This window comes from Mycteria americana, chromosome 4, assembly GCF_035582795.1.
Source record: "Mycteria americana isolate JAX WOST 10 ecotype Jacksonville Zoo and Gardens chromosome 4, USCA_MyAme_1.0, whole genome shotgun sequence".
In the NCBI taxonomy this organism is placed as follows: domain Eukaryota; kingdom Metazoa; phylum Chordata; class Aves; order Ciconiiformes; family Ciconiidae; genus Mycteria; species Mycteria americana.
Window position 1 is genome coordinate 34,826,236 of NC_134368.1, and position 20,512 is coordinate 34,846,747.

Genomic DNA, 20,512 nt, shown 5'->3' on the forward strand with positions numbered 1-20,512 from the left:
GGTGCACTTCTACTACTTGTTTGGCATTACTATGTGGAACTGTGATTCTGTATACGGCTTTACTGTAGCCTGGTATTAAATCTCCGAGACAAAATTACCAGCCATATTTAGAAATTTTTGTAAGTTACTGCAATGGACACTTGAATATATCCAACTCACTAAAGAGCATCCAACCTTTGTCGTGCTACGAGAACACCATAAACCACAAGTTCATACTTATTGAAAACACCTATGAAACACAGCACTCCAGACAACGTATCTGAAATAATTTGTGTGTTGGGGGGGGGGGGGGGGGGGGGGGGGGGAAGAAAAAACTTCTGTGACATCTAAACTTCATACAACAAATCTGACAGCTTCCTAAAACTTTCCACCTTGTTTTCTAAAAGCTTGTTTCATTAATGGATCAACATACCAGAAAAGTAATTAATCCAAGCCAGTCAGAAATTCCTTTTCCAAATAGCCTCTCAGCAAAACAAGGTGCAAAAACCAAACAAACCCCACTCCACACACACACAAAAAAATTAAAAGGGCCACTCTACAAACACTGCATGTTAAGCTTGTATGACTTTGTAAGTTAAAGCTTTACATTTCAAAAGGCAGTTAGAGGAATAAATACAGATTATCAGCTGCATTTTATTGTTTAAAGATGCGGGTAGCATGCTTGACTGCTACTGTGCTGGACTCACTCATCCAGTTCAAAAGGTACAGGAACGAAATCCTGCTTTCTTCACAGTGATCTTCTCTCAAGAGGGGTCGAGGCAAGCATGTGAAAAATGCTCGGTCTCTTCTCCTACAGCATGTTCCCTATATATGATTTGCAGCCAGTCCAGCTTCTCAGCAGTCCTCTAAACCAGCTGTGAAAAACCCATTCAGCAAGCTCTATGAAGTCCAGTTTCAGAAGCATATCAAACAGATGACCTTTGCTCTTTTCTGAGTTCTTCTACTGCTCAGTGCTTTCCTATAAGGCTTCCATTAAAATAATTACTCAAGCACTCAAATACATTTTTTCAAAAGCCCAGCTCGAGGGAGACTTTCTTTTAATTCATGACACAAGATCATTAAGCAACTACTCTAGGTGTTACCTCAATTGACAACAATGGTTTTACAAAATATTTTTATAAGTACCATTCCCTAAAAGAGGAGCAGCACAGAATTAAATGCAAAGGTTTTGAAGACAGAAGCAGAAAGATATGGTATATAAACAAAAGTACTGGAAAGAGACACAAAAGCAGGATATTTAGTGAACCACTATTATAAAAACAACAAGGAACAGCGTCAAAGTAACAGGCTTTCATCAGTTATTTAATCTAGTCACTTAAGTAGAATACTAGAAATACCACATTCCTCTACAGTGAAGTAATGAGTTGGCAATTCTTTAGAAAAAAAGTCTCTATGCAACAACTACATTACTTCAAGTATGTTAAAGTGTCTCTTGTATTAGAATGGAAATAAGCAAGGAACAAAGCTCATTCTTCAAGAAGCTCTGAAGCCAGATTTCGTATCCTTACTGAAATAATCATCCTCTCATATGAATCCCTCATAGGTGGTTATTGTTAAGAATAAATTGAGGCTTCCTTTAAATAGCCCTGGAGCCTAAAAAATTCAAATTCAGAGAATAAACATATGCTAGTAGTGGTGAACTTGGGACTTCGTTGACACCAGGCAGATTGTAAAGTTGAATATGTATTCACCAATTCTGAGATTCAACGTCCACCGTTTCAAACCATATCAACACATTTCACATCTAGAACTGCGCACAGAGCAACTGGCATTCATGGAGCTATATGACACCTAGAAATGAATGGTTGGAAGTCTTTCCCAAACAGAAACTTAGGGCAGACTAAGTGCAAAAGGAGGCTTTGGAAGGATGCTTTTTGTTGTTGCTGTTTTTCTTTAACCCTAAAGCTAACAGTAATAGTTGGTTTGGCCTTTCATTGCCTTATCTCTTGAATATGTTGATTTTTGTCTTATGCTTTTCTGATTTTTCCTGTTTAGAAATCCAGAGGGCTCTATCTTAGAAGTGCTAAACTTAGATTTGAAAAAAATAATTTTAAGCATGATGAAAAAGCCCAGTCTAAGCCTACAGTACAAGGTCTTTATAAAGCAAGGGGAGTAAGCCTTCAAGAAGACATGTTATTTTTTGGCATCTATTGAAAGAAGCAAGTAAATCATGGAAAGACAAACTGGACTTTGGTATTGTTTCCAGCAGATGGATCTTAACATAGTTGTAAGAGCTTTTATGGTTGCTACTTTGAGCACTGTAAAGCAGTAGCAATAGTACCAGATTTCTGATGGCTGCAAGCTCCCCAGGTTGCCTGATAAACCATTCAGCAATATTAGTTATACTACATTAGGCTATACATATATCAGTGTTCCTTCGAGGAATTAAGAGTGGTTACAGCACGTTCCATCATTCTACCAAAGATCCACGTGTAATATCTTTCTAGTTCACTCTCTCCCTTTTAAAGTCTCAAATTACTACCAAAATTACCAAAGAAAAGGCGGGACACAGTTATGTTATGTTGCTAGTAACGCCTCAACTGCTAAACATAAATATGGACAAAGACAGGGAACGTTAAGTTACTGCTGGGTCTTGAAATATTTAAGCGATAGAGATTTGTTTAGGGGATAACAGCTGATCAGAGAACAGTTTACATTTTAAGGCAAGACCCAATTCCCCATCTGATGCAGACTTCCACAGTATTGTTCCCATTCCCACCTACAATCCTTAGCGAAGTGCTCCTCTTCGGCACAGGTATCGAGGAACCAGCCGCAAGTTAGTGCCTAAAACATAACCGGGCTGCCAGCAACCATGTGGGTAGGTATTCGTGTGTTCCTCCTCTTGCAGCTCAATATTCTCAGACTAAAACTGGAAAACTGATCTTCAGTGCTATACAGCATTATATTAGCAGTTAAACAAACAAACCAATCTTTTCCATTCTCTCAAACACTTCCACTGTCAAAAGAGCAATTGGGATGTTTTCAATTAGGGGGAGAGGTGGATAATAACATTCATGCATGTCTGCTGTTAAATTTCACTTTTCTCCCCTTCCTATTTGGCCCAGTTATGAAATTTGGCAGACTTCCTCCCAGTTAAACCCTTCCATGATCAGAGAGACTCCTCCCTTCCCCATCTTTCCTCAGGCTCAACTCCTTGCACGTGATCTCTCCAGCACCTAGAAATGCCCTTCTCCTCCCTGGCCTCAAGTCCAAACTCACGCCTGCTCTCCCACCTCCAGTACTGCCTGCCATCATGCTGCCTGCTGGATTTCCTCAATTTTACGTTTTTCATTTTGTAGGCTGAACTAGAGCAGCCCCATGAGAGACCATGTCCACGCTGTCATCTGCCTATGACCCCAGGCAGAACCAGCCTCCCGACAGCAGGTAGCTTTACACCAGCTTCCCAGGGCAGCTGCATGGCTGCGGCAAGGCTTGCCCACTCCAGCTTTGCTAGGAGACTCTTGTAAGCTGTTTGCATCCTGACTTAAACAAACCCCAGCCACTACCTTTAACACAGCTATTGGACAGTTCTGTCTGTTTAGGAGTCGTGGGCACAAGAAGTCAAATCAACATACTACAAGGAAAGCTGAGGCAAAAGAAAACCACCAACCACACCCAATTAAGCTTTTCATTATTGTCCAGCTCTTCATACCACACACCCCTTCATGTTACGTACCGAGAATTTTTTGATAGTTTGCAGCTTTTACACCCACGTTATCTATAAATATTTTAAGTTTTCTGTTGCAGGAGTTCGTGCATTCCTTGCATGAAGGCGGAAGCTTACTGTAGCAAAACATAAATTTTGTTGGAAGTCCTTTGTCAGGAAGACAAGGATTCATGTTTCTCTCCTCCTTTACCTCCACCCCAAGAGAATTCAGAACTAACCAGTACAGGTGAAGAGTTATTTGAAGACACACCAGCATGTCCTTGCAAGTAAATGACTAGGTACCCAGAAATTCCCCTGCAGGGAAGTGGTGCACACCTCACTCCTGAAGGAGAATATTCTTATAGATGCATCCACATTTCTGACAGCATTGATATGTGGACTGTTTGTCTCCGCAAGTATGAACACGTTTCTTGCTACGGGTATAAACACATTAAAACCCTAATGTGGCTAGTCACAAGTCACCTGTAAAAAGTCTGGGAACATACGTGAAAACTTAATTCCCTAAGTATGGTCACTGATGGCACCAGATACAAAGTTGACAGGATGAAATGCTCCCTTCTGGAAACCAATAGAATACTGGCAATACCATAGACTTTGGAATACGGATCATTTAAGTTCATCTTCAAAACACTGCCATACTCCCCCCACTCCTTCTTCCCCTACCTCCAAAAAAACTCAGAGAACCACACCTAAGGCTACCAAAGCAGAGATAAATCCATCAACTTGCTTTGAAATTGGTCACTGTAACATCTCATATTACCTCAAAGAAAAAACCTTCTGCTTTTACTCATTTCTCATGGTCCATCTGACTTATAAAGCTAAATAGGAAATAATGTATTCCAAATGGGTGTTTTTATGCTGAATCCTGTGTAAGGCCTGCAAAACATGAGTAGTATCTATCCCATGGTGAGAGCTCCTTGTTAATGAATTGTTAACAAAAGAAAATAGATGTCAAAGTTAAAGCAAGTTTTTCTGTTAGTGTATGTAGCCAAAGCTAAAACCAAAGTGATTATGCTGAATTCAGATTGCATCATTTTATAGCTCCTTTCTAACTTCAAAGTGTGCATTGACCATGCTGTACCTGAATGACCAACACCTGGGGCAGAGGCTTAGAGGTCAATGCTTGGCACAAGGATATACACACTGCTCCAGACAGCTTCCCGCAAGCCATTCCTGTTGAGGATGGCAAGGAAGCAAGGGCAAAGTGGAATGGAAGCATTACCATGGAAGTCCAACTCAAGCAATCAGAGGTATCAAGAGCTAGAAGGGACAGCTTGCGAGGTTCCTTAGCCCTCACAACTAATGCTGCTTCCTGAACTCTCACAAACTGATCATCTGGACAAAAGTCCTTTCGGATACATTAGGTAAGTTATTCCTTACTTTATACTGCCAAGTAAAAGAGAACTGGTTATGAGAAACAGTCACTATGCAGTGGAGCTCTCTGGGTGAAGATAACCAGAGAGATGAGACAAGCTTTGTGTCATACTACAGACGTACCTCACGCTCCATGGAGACCCATGTATGGGTTTCCTCCTTCCCACACCTCTGAAGGTGAATACGGGAGTTTTAAGTCAACTTTTAGCACAGGCTTTAACAACTATAATGAAGCACTACACACGTATTAAAGAAAGGGAAAAGGTGACCAAGTAATCTGAACTCAAGGACAAATATTATAAGGACAAATAATGATGTTGGGTAAACTAACATATGAGGAACCTGCTTTTAGGAGCCATAAAAAAAGCTGGCTGTCCTACAAAAGAAAAAAAAAAAACCAAAAAGCATAAAAAGAGTCGTTGAAACTGTATTTTAAGCCTTATTCATAGACTCTGGTGCATTTCAGATTTGTTCATGAGGAAGTATATGGATACCCTTACAAGTAACTCTCCAGTCCAGGATTTCCTGACGGTTTCAGGCCAGAAAACCTGGAAGTTATGTTTGCCTTTAAAAAATATTTTGTTTCCCCTTGGCAGCATGCCAATCCAACTTTAAAGAGTCACATGGTAGAAAGCAGGAATGATACAAACTGAAAAGTGATTTGCAGTAACCATGTTTGGTTTAGCTCCTGGGTTCAGTGTCAGAACATAGACTCAAGATTGTGGGAACCCTTACTGAAACTAAATTGTTTTGGTTCCACTTCACTAGTATTGTGAAAGGCTATACCAAAAACTCCCGAATTACCAAGTCTATATACACTCCCAGTTGTATGAAAACCCATTGAAACCATTTGGTTTCAATTTTCCATCTCAAAAGCCTTTCTTTGTGCAATAAATAGCAACGCTCAATAATGAACACAGTCTTAATCTGTACGGCCTGTTCTGGTTTTAACTTTGGAAGGTTCTCTGAATTACACATTTAAGTGTAAGATCAAGCCAAAATGCAACAGAAGGAATTTAGCAATTATGAACTAACAAGCAAATCAGTATTTCAAAGTATCACTAAACCTTTTGTAGTCTAATGCAACTTAAACATATTTCCTATATCATATGGGGAATTTTTTCCCGTGCTTCAGCTAGTTGCACAACACCAGAAAAGTCCTTCAGTATGATCAACTTTACATAAGAAAAAGGTCTCACTTGTCCAAAATCTTCTTCAAGGAAACACAGAATTCAGACTGTTAAGTTTCTCTCTACCCAAGCTTTCATTACTCTAGTTAAATGCTATGAAAATACTAGCAAGCGAAAGAGGGAGTACCACTGGACTAGACTCATGGAAAAGGTAAGTAAAGCACAGGGCTTTACTTGGTTATTAGTGACTTAAATCAGAGACAAAATGCTACCTAAAACGTCAAAAATAACTGTCAGATGATGAAAGGCATTTTGGTTACAAAGATATTTACATGGCTTCCATTATTTTCTGGAAGTCGTTAACAGTAAGTAGAGGAGTAATATTTTTGATGCTTTCATATCCCCAAATAGTTTCAGTTACGCATAAGGCTTGACAGAGCTCTCATAGCTAAGACTTCAATAACAACATGAAGTTTCATACAGTGGGAAATAATTGAAAGCAATGGTATTATTTTAAGGTGCAAGTGTAGGTGAAGTATTAGCATATCAGAAATCTTAACTTGCAGGTAAAGCTCCATTCCTTTACATACACTTATAGGTAGGTTGTAGTCAGCACTAAGGGGGGGGGGGGGGGGGGGAAGGCAGTGGTGGGCTTTTACATTTTTAGAGCTAAAGTAAACTATTTATATCCCTATTTTAGGCTGTTCAAACACAATTCAAACAATTTCCTGTGGCTCAAACTGTCACAGTGTTTCCATCCAACTGCATGGGTGGTAGCATGCGGTTGCTGGGGCAGGCTGACAGTAGAACAACTTGGAGTGACATTCCATGGGACCACCAAATCTCCTTGGCTTCTCCAGTCCCCTTCCACCCCCTCCCTTCAAGCGAGAGAAAGACATGACTCTTCCCAAACCATAATACCTCAACTATTAGCAGGCTATTACTCCTCCACAGTGGTTATGTACCTCCAATTAGAAGGCTGTGTGTGTTTGCTGGGAACAAAAACAATAGTTGCCTTCATTTCTGGACTGGTTCAAAGTCCTGAACCAGGGCTACAAAATTACACACGCCTTCCAGTAAGAACCAGGTAACTCAAACACGTTATTCTGTGCCTTGAATTCTAATAAATGTTTTCGCTAATAGAAAACTAACATACCAAAAGGCATACTGCCTGCCATTCAGTACTACAGAAATCTACGCACACCACCATGGAAAAATTAGCTGTAGAGAATTAAGATTTTTGTTCAAGTATATGATTGCAAGTCATTCTCTCTTATGAAGGAATAGAGACAAACAGTTACAGAAATCATTTTGAGGCGACTAGCTTGCAACTGTGACGCCATTTCTAGATTTGTTGCAGAAATGAGGCTTCACCATTTCACAAACCACTTCGGTACACTGAATCAAGTTAGGCTCACCTTTTAGAGAACTAATTTCTAATTCAGCAAAAACTCCAGGTTTCAGCCAGGATACACCAATACTTGTGAACAGTGGCCAGCAACATTTTTTTTAATTTCAAAATAGTTATTTCTAGCTTACCGTGCTCTGCAAATAACCTCACAAAAATACAATGCTTGAGATACGAGTTTTCCTCTCCTTCTACTGCCTTCTGTCTTAGAAGACATGCTTCCAATTGGGTTAGTGCTTTACCACTGAAAACTTACAGTTTACATTTACAAGTGAAAAAAAAATTACCAAAATCTTAACTCCTGTCAAGTTGCAAGGATCTTATAATTGGTGTTTTATACAGGGCATTTTTTTCTTTTACTTCTTGGTTGTAGGGGAGTTTCCTGCTTCCCACTCAAAATGGTAGTGCACGATACAATTCACTGCTCACAAGCTCTTAATTATTCTAGGAATGATACATATACCAATACATTTTGGACAGACAGCCTACTTCTCTCCATCAACATACACATTAAGACACGACAGAGCTATACCATCACTCCTCTTGTTCAGAGTATTTAACGGACTCACTACACTGATTTGTCTTCCTGCCCAACAATCCAAATACAGCCAGCAACTGGTTAAGAATTAGCTGCATTTATGTTAGTACCTCAGGAAGCAACAAGGTCATTAGGATTCGGACATTTTTAAGACTCAGCTTGACAAATGCCTGAACAACCTAGTCTGAATTCAGTGCTGACCCAGTTACAGGCAAGGGGGGCTGGACTAGGTGACCTCCAGAAGTCCTTTCCCTCCTGGATTTAGCTAGTCTGTCTGTAGTCTGGAGAAATCCTGACAGCAAACAACTGTGCAGCTACCGAGTTATTTATCTGTGCTGCTGGAATTATATCAAGGCACAAGTTTAATACCAAAGTGTTCAAATGACTTCACTGGAAAAAAATAGTTATTCCCTACAGGAAGGCTTTAGCTAAAATGGGTAACTGGGTTTGGTTTACAAGCTGCCACTTGGCCACAGTAAGTGTATGTACACTTTTACTTCAAAAACTTTTAAAACAGATGGGGTAAGCAGCAGTGGATAGGGTTTTACCTGAAAGGTGTGGTTGCATAATACAGCAGGGCTTTGGTAGCAATACCAAGTAACTCCTACCTTTCCCCATGCTTGCTTCTCCCACCCTGTACTCCCATCCTCTGATTTGCATCAGTACTATGTTTAACAGGGAGCAAGCAACCGTGTTTAAGAAATCCCTTGGCAAGGGATGGGGAAGTTAACCTGATACAGTCTAATGCATCAAACAGTCTAATGCATCAAATCCTACTTTGTAGCACCAAAACATTGTATAAGCAAAACGAAGGGTAAGATGTGCTAGGAACAGCGAGCATCGGTGGGGAGGTTGGGGAAAGGGCATGAAAAAGTTCTTCTCATGGCCAGCATTTAAGTCCCAGTCTCATCAGATCATAGCATGAGTTTGAAACCTTGAGGTACTGCTTTCATGCTTTTACCTTAAGCAGCCTTTTTCCAACAGGAAAACATTTGGAAGGTATTCTACTGTCTACCGTAACTTCAACATACAATGAGAGTTAAGAAGTGACAGTTTTAGCTAAAAAAACCTGGGGAGTAAAGGTTTTTATTTTCAACAGCAAATGACTTCTGCTTCTGAAAATACATCTGATTTTTTTTTATGAAGGGAAGAAGTTAGTCCTATAACCCAGCCATGCTTACATTTACTTCTACTGATGGCATCATAAATCTACTCTTGTTATTTATAATAATCTAATATTAATCTTGTAATTTATAATAATCTAAGGGACAAATATGCATCTATATCTATATCCATCTCAGTTTATAGATAGAAAAGCTCTAAATTGGTATTTAGAGAGGTGATGAGTCTTCCACGAAATTGGTAGCTTACAGGTAGGTACCTAGTTCACTGAGCAAGTTGCTCACATTACCAAGGATCAAGTCAGAGAACAGCCTATATCCACTTTCTTTGAGGGACTCATCCCATAAAGGACTACAGATACAGATTTTATCACGCTTTGCCACCTGTATATAATTAAGAGGAGTACTTTGGACTGTTTTATAATCTTAGATTGAGTGGGTTAAAAAAAGAACGAACAGGTTTTACTGGGTATAGCTGGGTGTGCACACTTTCCAAATTGCAGTGTACTGTAGTGTAGTCATTTATAGCCAGGCTACCTTTGCCATTAGCTATATTGCCACACTTAGTTAAAAAAAGCATATAACCTACAAGAGCATTTCTGAATCTCTACAGTACAATTACAGAATGTAGTTTCCAGTCACCAGATTTGAACAGCAGACTACAGGCCAGTTTTGAGATTCCCCCCCTGCCCTTGGTATTAATCAGTCTGAGCTTAATTAGCAGCTCAAGCAATAGTCTCTACTTTGATTATATTCTCCCCTTTCTAGAAACTATACAGCTGTACCAAAATTAGGTTGGACAAAATATGCTATGTCCTGAAATAAGGGCTTATTCCCATTGGGATAGTATATAGTTGCTTATTGTAAATGCTTTGTACCTGAGCTCTGTGTTTTCTCCTCTTCGCTTTTACATCTTTCGAGTAATTTTAGTTGTAATTCTGCAAAGTACTGTTATATAATGAAACTATAAATAATAATATTTAACTATTGTCTCTAATAGCACCACACACTCCTAAACACATTCCTTACAAGATGAGATTTTACAATGATGGGGTGTAACCTGCCCTCTCCCCCCATATTAGCAATTTGTGATTTAGATAGAATCATATTTAGCACTAAAAACACAGCTCTGTACCATCCTAAAAGTTCTGTCAGAAAGCACATTAAATGATATCTTTACCAGTTTCTTAAAATTAAATGGTAGTATTCCAGTGAAAAATTCTCTTACCAGAGCTTGATGACAGAACCGCTCCTTTGTGAGAAGGTGTTTTAATTGCACAGATAGTTTTATTTTCACATCCTCTCTTCAAGGGCAAGACAAATGGCTTGGGAGCCGATACACTTTGTAGTGTGATTGGGCTTTTCTTCGGTATGTTTTTCCCTTGTGTTGTCTCATCTTTCACAGAAGGCATCTGTTTAAAAAAAAAAAAAAAACCCACAAAACAAAACACAAACACACCAAAACCAGAAACAAACACCCCCCCCCCCAAAAAAACCCAAACCAAAAAAAAAAAAAACCCCAACCACACACCACCACTGTTGAGAAGCTGACGATCTCCCTTTCCAGCATCTGTAATGAAATACTGACCACACAGGTAAGGGATATGCTTAGCTCTTTGCTGTCACATTGTCCACATCTGCAGTTCAGAACCTCAAGAACCATCTCCTGAATGCCTCTCAGCAGCGCAATACTGTAAGTTTGAAGCTAATCACCGGTAATGACAAACACACTAAAGAGGTTACCGAGATCATTTTAAATCCGTTTCTTCCTCCCCAAACTCTAAGTAAGCCATTCAATTACATGACTGCACCTAACCTCAACATGAATTCTTTACCAGCCCTTCCAATAGGTTTCCTGGTCTAGCTCTTAAGTTACAACACAGAAACAGGTTAAAATCTTTCACCTTCTGGTGCCATAGACAAAATATAAATTCAGGAGTGGACCCAGGACAGGTTTAAAATAACTGGTTTCTATGTAGCACTCATTCAGCTTTCATAGAGAATTCTTGCTCCAGTTAATATAGGCACTAATTCATGACTACTCATGCTGTGAAGTTAAGGCTATAAAGGTAAACTCGTAAGAATGTACAGATCTTCATATGTTTTTCTGTGGCTCCAGCCGATATGCAGCAATTTGGTCACATTAATGCACTTTTCACTTTTGACTCCAATCCTCACCTTCATTTTCAGAAGTTAATCTGTACTTTTCAGAAGAACACTTAAGTTTAGTCCAGCTGACTAGTCTACTGCACATTTTATACAAACTGCTCTATGGATTTTCCAGGTACCAGCAGAACAATTAGTATCACAAAGGTTTCCATCTTGGCAACAGGGCAAGTTAAAAGCATTCTCTCCAACCCTCGGCACCAAAAGGAAGGAGTGAAGCAGAACCCAAGCTCTGAAAGACTTTAAAATTAAAATAGACCATCCTTGCTTTCACGTTAATTTAGGTTTTCAAGTTAAATTACTTTCTATATAAATAAATAATATTCTTTATTAATTTCTTCTGTAATGTTTAAAAAATGGATAGCTGCTTCTGTTTTACCTTACTAAGCTTTACTGGAGTTTTTCTGGCAAATCAGTAAAGCCTGACAAAAATTCAGACAACGCCAGTTTTACTGGTAACAGCTGCTGCCTCCGTTTCACTGATTTAACATAAGCAGTTGAACCCACGAGCGAACAAGAGGAGGGACTCCATATAGCATCAAGACTCCAACTCTGCCTCCCTACCATGCCTCCCGAGATCTCGGTTGACCCAACCCCAAAGCTCTTCCCTTCTGTCTCACTATTCCTTTTCTTTTAACCTTCTTTCAGGGTATTTGAAAGCAGCACGTTTCTCCTGACAGGCAGCTGACTCGTCCGAAGATTATTTCCCAACCAACCAGCGCACGCATACCTCCCGGCCAGGAAGTTTGCACCTTCCAGCTGGCTGACTGCCCAAAACCAGGTATATGCCCTCCGCATGAGAAATATTTCCTGGCTACTCTTAACTACTCTAATGAGTCCCGGTTCTACTTCAAATAAACGAAGTCCCAAATTATTCAAAGCAGACAGTTAAATTAAGGTGTTTTTTAAAAAAAAAAAAAAAAGGCTTGACCAACTTGTTGGTCTTGGGGTTTTGTGTGAATTAATATTATTGCTAATGTATGCACAGCATTTCTGTAAGTAAATTTAAAAAGTGTAATTTAGTTCTAAAACATGTTTTGAAAGGAAAACAAAATACTGAAAACAGCAATTTCTCTCTAATGTCTATTTAAAGTTACAGCACCACTAGAATTATCTTGATAAAAGCGCATACTAAAAACTGTGTTTAGAGAGACCTTATCAAGTTATGCGATGCAATTTTACCAGTTTGACTAAATCAAGACTTGTTTCCTTTTATTAGAAATCCTACCAACTGCATTGTCTTAAAAAGACTTTACAAAAAAGATTTTTATACCATGGAATAAGATGAAGGCTGAAGACACTAAATAGCACTGGATGCCAAGTGCAACCAGTTTGTAAAACTGTACTTCTTCATTCCCTTTATTAGAGGAAGACTTTACCTCAGAAATCAACACTACAGTTACATTTGTAGACACAAAACCCATTCCACAATTTCCATTCAGCACTGTGCAATGCAGAATTCCCTCTTCCAAATGTACAAAACACATAACTAAGTACGTAAAGAAGAAAAGCTTACCAAAGGAACAGAGTGCAGGTCAAATGTTTTGTTTGCCACATCTTTTAACAAGGCTGCTTCCAGAAGAATTCCCATGTTGCTGTTTTGCTCTCTCTCACCTCCAGACAGACAGATGCTTTGAGCACAGGGCTGCATTAAAGAGTTTGAGCTTTCCATTTTATCGTTCAGCATCTCTTTCGAGTTCTCTACACACGCTGGAAGCGCGGCAGAAACCGAGGAGCATGCCGAATGGGTAGAGCTTGCTTTGCCAATGTCTTCCGGATTCTGCTTTAACACAGGTGGCTTTGAAGCCTTGTGGGAAGCGTTTCTGGGACGTGTTGTGGCATGTACGACTTGGCTAGTGAAGAGGTGTTTGTTGAGATGTAGCTTATGGGACTTATTCACAGGTAATTCCACTTTAGTATCTTTAGCTAGATCTATTTTCTTTTTCAGCACTTTCATAGAGGGGGACAGTTGCCTCGGGGAAGCAACCAGTGAAGATGAGGAGACAGCTGACAGCTGGGGGGACTGGGGAGACTGTTTTAATGCTGCACTGTCTCTTGACTGTAGCACAGGCCTAGACATAACCTTTGGCTTAACATTTTTGAAATTAGGTTTGGGAAAACTAACAATCTCCGATTTCTTTGCTTTGGTTATCGTTGACACAATAGGAGACCTGCCCACTGGTTTTCCTGCAGTTTGACCTGAACTGGCTTTAAGCAAAGGCCTTCTATTATGCCCTCCTACAAACACCTCATTTGGTCTTAGTTTAGGAGACTTGTCTCCAAGTTCTGCCAAAGCTGAAACAGAAAAAGTTGTATTTTTCGATTGTTCTTTAGGGGTTGAAGTACATAGAGCAGAATCGCTTTCATCAGCCATAGGACTGAAGACCACAAAAGTTGCTTCGCATTTCAGCTCAGGCATAACAGTCCTCTTCAATTTTGGTACACTGCAAGATATGAAAGAGGTGCTGTGCATATCCTGAAGAGCAGCATTTCCAGAGACAGTTTGTTCTTTGGTTAAGGGTTCACTGGTTTTCTTTGATACTTGTTCTCCATCCATTTTATCTGCTGGAAGAAGGTGCACTTTATTTACAGGACTATCCCTGCATGTTTCAGCATTAGAATTCCCAGTTTCATCACGGTCAGGGGTATCCTGCAAGGATTTCACTTGGTCATCTTCATTAATATTAACGCATGGTGATAATGCATCTCGCATATAAGCATCTGTACATCCACCAGCTAGTTCTACAGACTGTGCTTCTGTTTCCTCTGATTCTTTATCAGTCTTGTTAGTGTTTTTTTGATAGTGTTTGACACCTGCAGAGACAGGACAATATACTTCAAGTTCTGAATAGGCATCTGGGCTTTCTGAAGCCACTATTGTAAAGGAGAAGTTAGGCGTGCTTTCTGAGCTGGTTCTGTCAACTTTCTCTCCCGTACATACTTCAGAAGAGATTAGCGTTTCCCTCAGACGCATATCTTCATTTTGATCAGTTCCCAGAGTTTCACCTATAACATTAGTAACATCCAATGTGCTCAGGTGGCAGCGTGCCCCATCCTTTATCAGGGACTGCGTGTTCTGCTCTGAAGCAGGAAGAGGCAATACAGGCTTAGAGTCAGTCTGACTGTAAGGCACCGATTGTTTGATACTCTGATTTTGCATTTTTGCCATAGCAACGTTACCTTTCAGTAAGTTTGTTGTTTCTTTCAAGTCACAGTTCAAAGGATACACATAAGTCTGTTCAGTCGCAGAAGACTTGCACACAGCATCTGCATCTCCCAACAAAGTTCCTGTGCAGTTGTATTTACCAAGTGTCTTCTGCAGATGAAGTGCTTCAATACGCTGCTGTTTTAAAAGAATACTTCTGAAGTCACTCTTACTTTCAACAGTGTCGTCTTCATGCTCAGTCACCATATTTTGGTCAGTTGAATTGCCGTGTATCTTGGTGGCACAATTCTTTGAGGAAGGTGTAGCTCTGTCACATGCATAGTTATTTCCATTTTCATCCCTTATAAGTAAGGAAGACTTCAAGCCATTCTTTGCTTTGTCATCTGACTTTTCAACATTCATTTTGAAGGTTAAATTTCAAACTATTTTCATTTTATACTTATTTAAAATCCCAGAGAATGCAGATTCTTCTGAACTTTGCAGAAAAACACACAGCTTTTGCCTGGAACGCATCAACTGTCCTGAAAGATATTTAAAAAGTAGTTCTTCGTTTTCATGTTTCCCAAGAGGATTCAAAAGTTCTGAAATTAAAAAGAAATTAAAAACAATTGGCCAAACCAGGATTTTAAGACAGTAAGCATTCTTAAGCTATTAGTCTTTGAATCCAGTGCAGCCATTTTGACCAACTTCCTTAAGGAAATTAGGCTTTTGCAATGATGCCGTTCGTGCACATTTACCTTCACAAGCCATTTCTGTTTCCCTGACTGCCAAGCAAATTTTGAACCCTTTGGTCAGCTGCAATCAAGTGTGACTTTAGGGTTGCATTCTCAGATACTTGGCTTGCTTGGCTTTCACACAAGCAAAGGAACAACCCAAAAGATTTGGCTCCTTAACAGGAAAAAAGTATCTGAGGGGCTCCATGACAGAATGAACCATGACTTTTCCCTCTCCCAATAGCATGTACTCAACAAAAGGGCATGGTTCCTCACACAGCGTGTAGTCAAGCTATGAAGCTTCTTACTGCACAGTGCTTGAAAGCCAAAAGCTTACATAGGCTCAAACACAAGCAGGTAAGAGCCATGTAAGAAAAGTCTGTCCAAAACCAAATACCAAACTAACTCAAGAAGCTCTCAGTCACAAGCTGCAAGCAGCTAGGAGAACTCCAGGGAAGAATCACTACATGCTCATCCTGTTTTAATACTGTTCACTCAGCATTCAGCCCTGGTTACTGCTGGCGATGGGACACAGTGTTAGGTGCATCTTCAGTCTGACCGTGTCTGGTCATGCGTATGTTCTTATGTACAAGTTTGCATGAAGACAGGAAATTGAGATATTTAAATTGTAATAACAATGAAATACTGCTGTATAAGCTCAGGTCTAGAACAGACACCAGAGCAGCAACCTAAGAGCAACACTAAGAATCCCAGTGAAGACAGACTTCAGTGTTCATCCCTTGACGCACATTGCAAAGAGCAGTAACAACCCCAGACTGCAGTTTTTCTCTGCACTGAAGGTCTTTTTCCTGCCTTTTGAGGAAGTAATGCACAGCAGAGGCAGCTCAAGACCTTCAAAGAATTGTCTTAAGACATCTGAGCTGAAATAAAGACAAGACAGGGAGGTTCATAATTATCAGCTCTGGGGTTACACCAGCATACTACCCCAGTGCTGCTGGGATAGCCAACAGGTAGATGCACATGGGACCTCTTCAGAGTCACTGGAGAGCAATTCCCTATATAGCAACAGCCTCCATCTTCTATGAAGATGACACAAGACTAGGCAAGTGGGGAAACAATCCCACTGTCCCCTCCAGCAGAGCAGAGCCACATATCCTCACCCAAAACACTACAGAAGCAGAAAGGCGGGGGGAACCCCCCAAAAAACCTAAAGAAGAGCCCTTGCAATGTATAAGGACAAGTTACTAGCAAGCACTAAGACTGCACCCAGGTATCAAAATCACATGGACATGAATGAGAGAGAAGATCCAAACTATCCAAAGCAGCTGGATGACCTCCACAGCACGACTCCAGATGAAACGCTCCTAGTATAAGAAATTAGACCAGAGGTAGGAAGAACTTCAGATTTATAAGATATGGTTGCAGTGGGGTGGGGGATCTGGCAGGAAGAAGGGTCTAAAGAGCAGTAAAGTCTAAATGGGAGGGACAGAGTTCACTGGATCCAACAAGGGAATCGGGCTGAAGATGCATTCATGGACAAAGTTCAGCTTCCCAACTGAAGAACAGGGAAATTGGACAGATGTTGACACCATCACACGTCTGGAGTGACAGATTCCACTCTCCAATCAAGGAGCAGGAAGGAGGAGGACACTTGCCATCAAAAACAATGAGCAAACAGGTCAGTGGTGTTTAACTAAAATGCAGACACCAGAGTGCGGTGTCCTCAAATGAGGATACTGATATAATGACATATTTGAAATTTGGTAGGAAGAAAGCAGCAGGACACAAACATCAGGATTAAGTATATAGGATGGACAGAATAATGCACGCTAATATGAGAATTATATTAAAGCCTGAAATTATTTGACTGCAAGTTAACCACAATAAGTAGCAGAGCCTCTACAGACTAAAAATCCAGAGCTAACAGAAAAACAGAAAATATTTGATCTGCACTATCAACTGTCTCAACTAAGGTGACAGTACCGGTTGCAATACACTGAGATAGGGCAAGGAGGCTACAACATCAGAAATAATAATAATAATAATAATAATAATAATAATAATATAATAATTAATAATAATAATTAATAATAATAATTAATAATAATAATTAATAATAATTAATAATAATAATTAATAATAATAATTAATAATAATTAATAATAATAATAATGGGAGATTTCCGCTATCTCGATGTTCATTAGGCACATTGAAGAATAATTCCCTGATCATATTTTTGTACAGGAATCAATTACTGCTTTGGGAAACAAGTTTGCCATGACAAGAGAAGCAACTCTTGATTTGTTCTCTAACAAATTTAAATCCTCACAGAAATCGTATAAACCATTCTGGAAACCACAACAGTGGAAAAAAACCCAAATACTTATCAACAAATCTTTGGAAAGTGTAAAATAAAGCCAGCACACTAAGTAGTGAAAGATAAGTTACTAAAAGCAAGAATGCATCATTCAAAAAGCTGACATTTTTCTATAAACCTTATTTTCTTCAGCTGGAAACACAGTTTAAATAACTAGATTCCAAATAAATCCTTTTTCATACCAATGAAAAGTATAAAGCTTTCCAGACAGGCTGTGGGGCCCATCAACAGTTTTGAGTACAAAAGTAGTGCTCAAATTAAGACCATTCTAGAACTGCAGGAATTTACATGCTTACTATGGACCAACTGGAGTGGCTTCTGGCCCACAGCCTTGTCTTTACATGGCACTTTAAACATCTGTCTAAGACTGAGGGTAGGAAGACCATGGCACAAGGAAACGAACAAGCTCCTGAGATCAGACAACACCCTCCTCTGCCCCCCTTTCCTTCCCCAAGATGAAATGGCTTGACTAGCTTAAAATTTCCTGGTTCCTTAAGGCTGGTCTAGATCTTTTGCCTACTTACTATTATTCAATCCCTATAGAAGCATGAACAATTTCAGTATCCTCATTTTCATCTTCCATTAGGAAATGTAAAGCAGATTCAAGAGTTCTTCCAAAAAAAAAAAGTCTTCCCTGGAGGCAGGGCAAGAACCTGTCCTGAATAATCTTTCATTGATTTAAGTCAATCACAGAATCAACTGCTGAAAAATATTTGGAAACTTGGCTTTCATTTTTGTTTTGACACATTAAAACTAGTTTCTACTTGTCTGGAGACTAGCCCATAACGCAGCTTGCTCACCTAGTCACGCAACAAAAACGTAAGATTCCATTTTGATTCAGCATTAGCTCAGATCCAACCAGCGGTCTTACCTCTTTCAAGAGCTTTCTCACTGCAGAAAACAGGGAACTTCAATATGCCAAGACTTAGCAAGACTGAGATCCCAAGAATTTCAAGAATGACATGTCAGCTTACAGTATGCATAGCTAATAATGCCAAAATTTGAAACAACACAGGCAGCTAAGTAAACCTTGATCCAATCAATGCTGAAGAAGCTCCAAGAAAAATAAAAGTAGTTTTGAGACTGAGTAAAGAAATGAGGAAGGGCTTTAAAGTTGCATATACAAATGTGTACATGTATGTATAGAAGTCTGCTCACTCAGCACTCTGGACTTTCACATAACTAGAGAATATACAGTAATAAGCCACTGATTCAACTATTTTTAAAGCAAATTTTCACTTTAGTAATCAGTACTTTCATGAGCAACTAGACCAAATTCAAATACAGCTTCATATCCACACTTCGAGTCCTAAAAGTGTCCTGCATAAAAAGTAAGGTATTCCTAAGGATTAACTATAGTGTATAAAAATCTGTAACCTAAATGAATAATAATCCTCAAAAAATTGACATTCTGTAACTCTGCTGGTACTAATATGTTCATCAGACTTATGAGAACGCTTCCTGGTGATGAGAAATTATTTAGATTTAAGACCTGCCATAGGAGGCTGAACGAAAAATTAACCTCAGCCAGCATCTCCTCCACAGGAGTGGTCAGTAGCAGATGCACAGACCCCACAGTTGCCCTTCCCGAGACTTCCCAACAGTCCTTCCCAAGAATACACTGTTCCTGGCAACTAATGACTTGGGGAATTCTCTAAACTAAATACTACTAATAAACTCGCTTTGAGTTTGTCTTTCATCAGCAAGCATTATGCACGCCTGGCCTCCACAACACCCTACAGTGCAGTGCGAAAAAGTTCAGCTGCTTTGTGCCTTCAGTAAAGCTCAGCTTGCCAAATTTCAGTTGTGTATTTCAAGTGCTTACACACTGCAAAAAAAAGTCTCAGTTATCAGAGCTCTAAGCTTTCCCCTTCCTCATCAGATGTAAGAGCCTGGGGTAACAGAAGCATTACTTTGAAAAAAACAGAAAGGAGCTTGGCAAGCAGATTCTCCTAAAAGAAGAAGAGATCAGCTGCCAGCAGGTCCATATCCAGGAGAAATACACTACAACACACAGAACAGGGCTCAGAGCAAGATCTTGTCACTTCCACTAACCTACAAGGTGTGTCCAGGGGTGTGCTGTAGAAGGGCAGAAGGACAGTGACTTGTTCAGTGCTGGGCAAACAGGAATCAAAACCATATCAATTACAATAGATAATTCAAGCTACAAGTTTCCAAATTCCTACAAGAACGCAAGTCAGTTTGTGTTAGTGTCACAACACAGTCATAATTTACACTTTTCCTTGTACTCCATCTGGAACTCTGTCCTTTCACCCACGCCATCACACAGCGTTTACTCAAACCCATCAGCTATGTTTGTGCAGCCTGTATGAAGGGGGGGATGAATCTGAAAGGAGAGGGTGTGCCCAGACATGCAGGAAGGCACTCTAGAAGTGCTCTAATCAACTGAACGTGCTTTGATACTAGACAAAATGCATTGTCAGCATCTCTATTTCAGCAGAAAACCATATTACACAGTCACGATTACCACAGTCACTGAAGTCAGAAACCATTTAAGGCATTTCATCTGTCAACACATTACACTACAACCAGTTTACCTGACCATGTTCTGGAACATAACACAATCACACAAGTTTGACTTTTTCAGCACGTACACCTGAAGGCAGAGATGGCGGCATCCAGGAGGGAGTCTGCAGCGACCAGGCATCCCTCCCAACACGCTCAGTCCAGTGTTGCTCACACATATTCCATCAGAAATCACTGGGAAAACACACAATTTCAGGTAATGCTGCATTTGCACAGAATCGTGATTTCAGAGCTCCCTGTGCAACCTCAGTAATGTCGCATCCCGATGTGAATTAGCCTGTTGCCAAGCTAATTCAAACTATTAGAAGAGAGGATGGAGTTAAGCTCCTAAAACAATTTCACCC

At 39.9% G+C, this 20,512-nt stretch overlaps 1 protein-coding gene across 3 annotated transcripts in view; it reads right to left on the bottom strand.

Annotated features, from left to right (window-relative positions):
• The window catches only part of MTUS1 (microtubule associated scaffold protein 1), a 129,629-nt gene that overhangs the window by 79,440 nt on the left and 29,677 nt on the right, over positions 1-20,512 (bottom strand). For all 3 annotated transcript variants that reach the window (XM_075500157.1, XM_075500156.1, XM_075500158.1), the window contains exons 2-3: positions 12,921-15,151; positions 10,467-10,650 (exon numbers count right to left, since the gene is read on the bottom strand). In XM_075500157.1, the coding sequence (XP_075356272.1) occupies positions 10,467-10,650; positions 12,921-14,972 (2,236 nt within the window). In that variant the 5' untranslated portion in view covers positions 14,973-15,151. The remainder of the gene's footprint in view (positions 1-10,466; positions 10,651-12,920; positions 15,152-20,512) is intronic.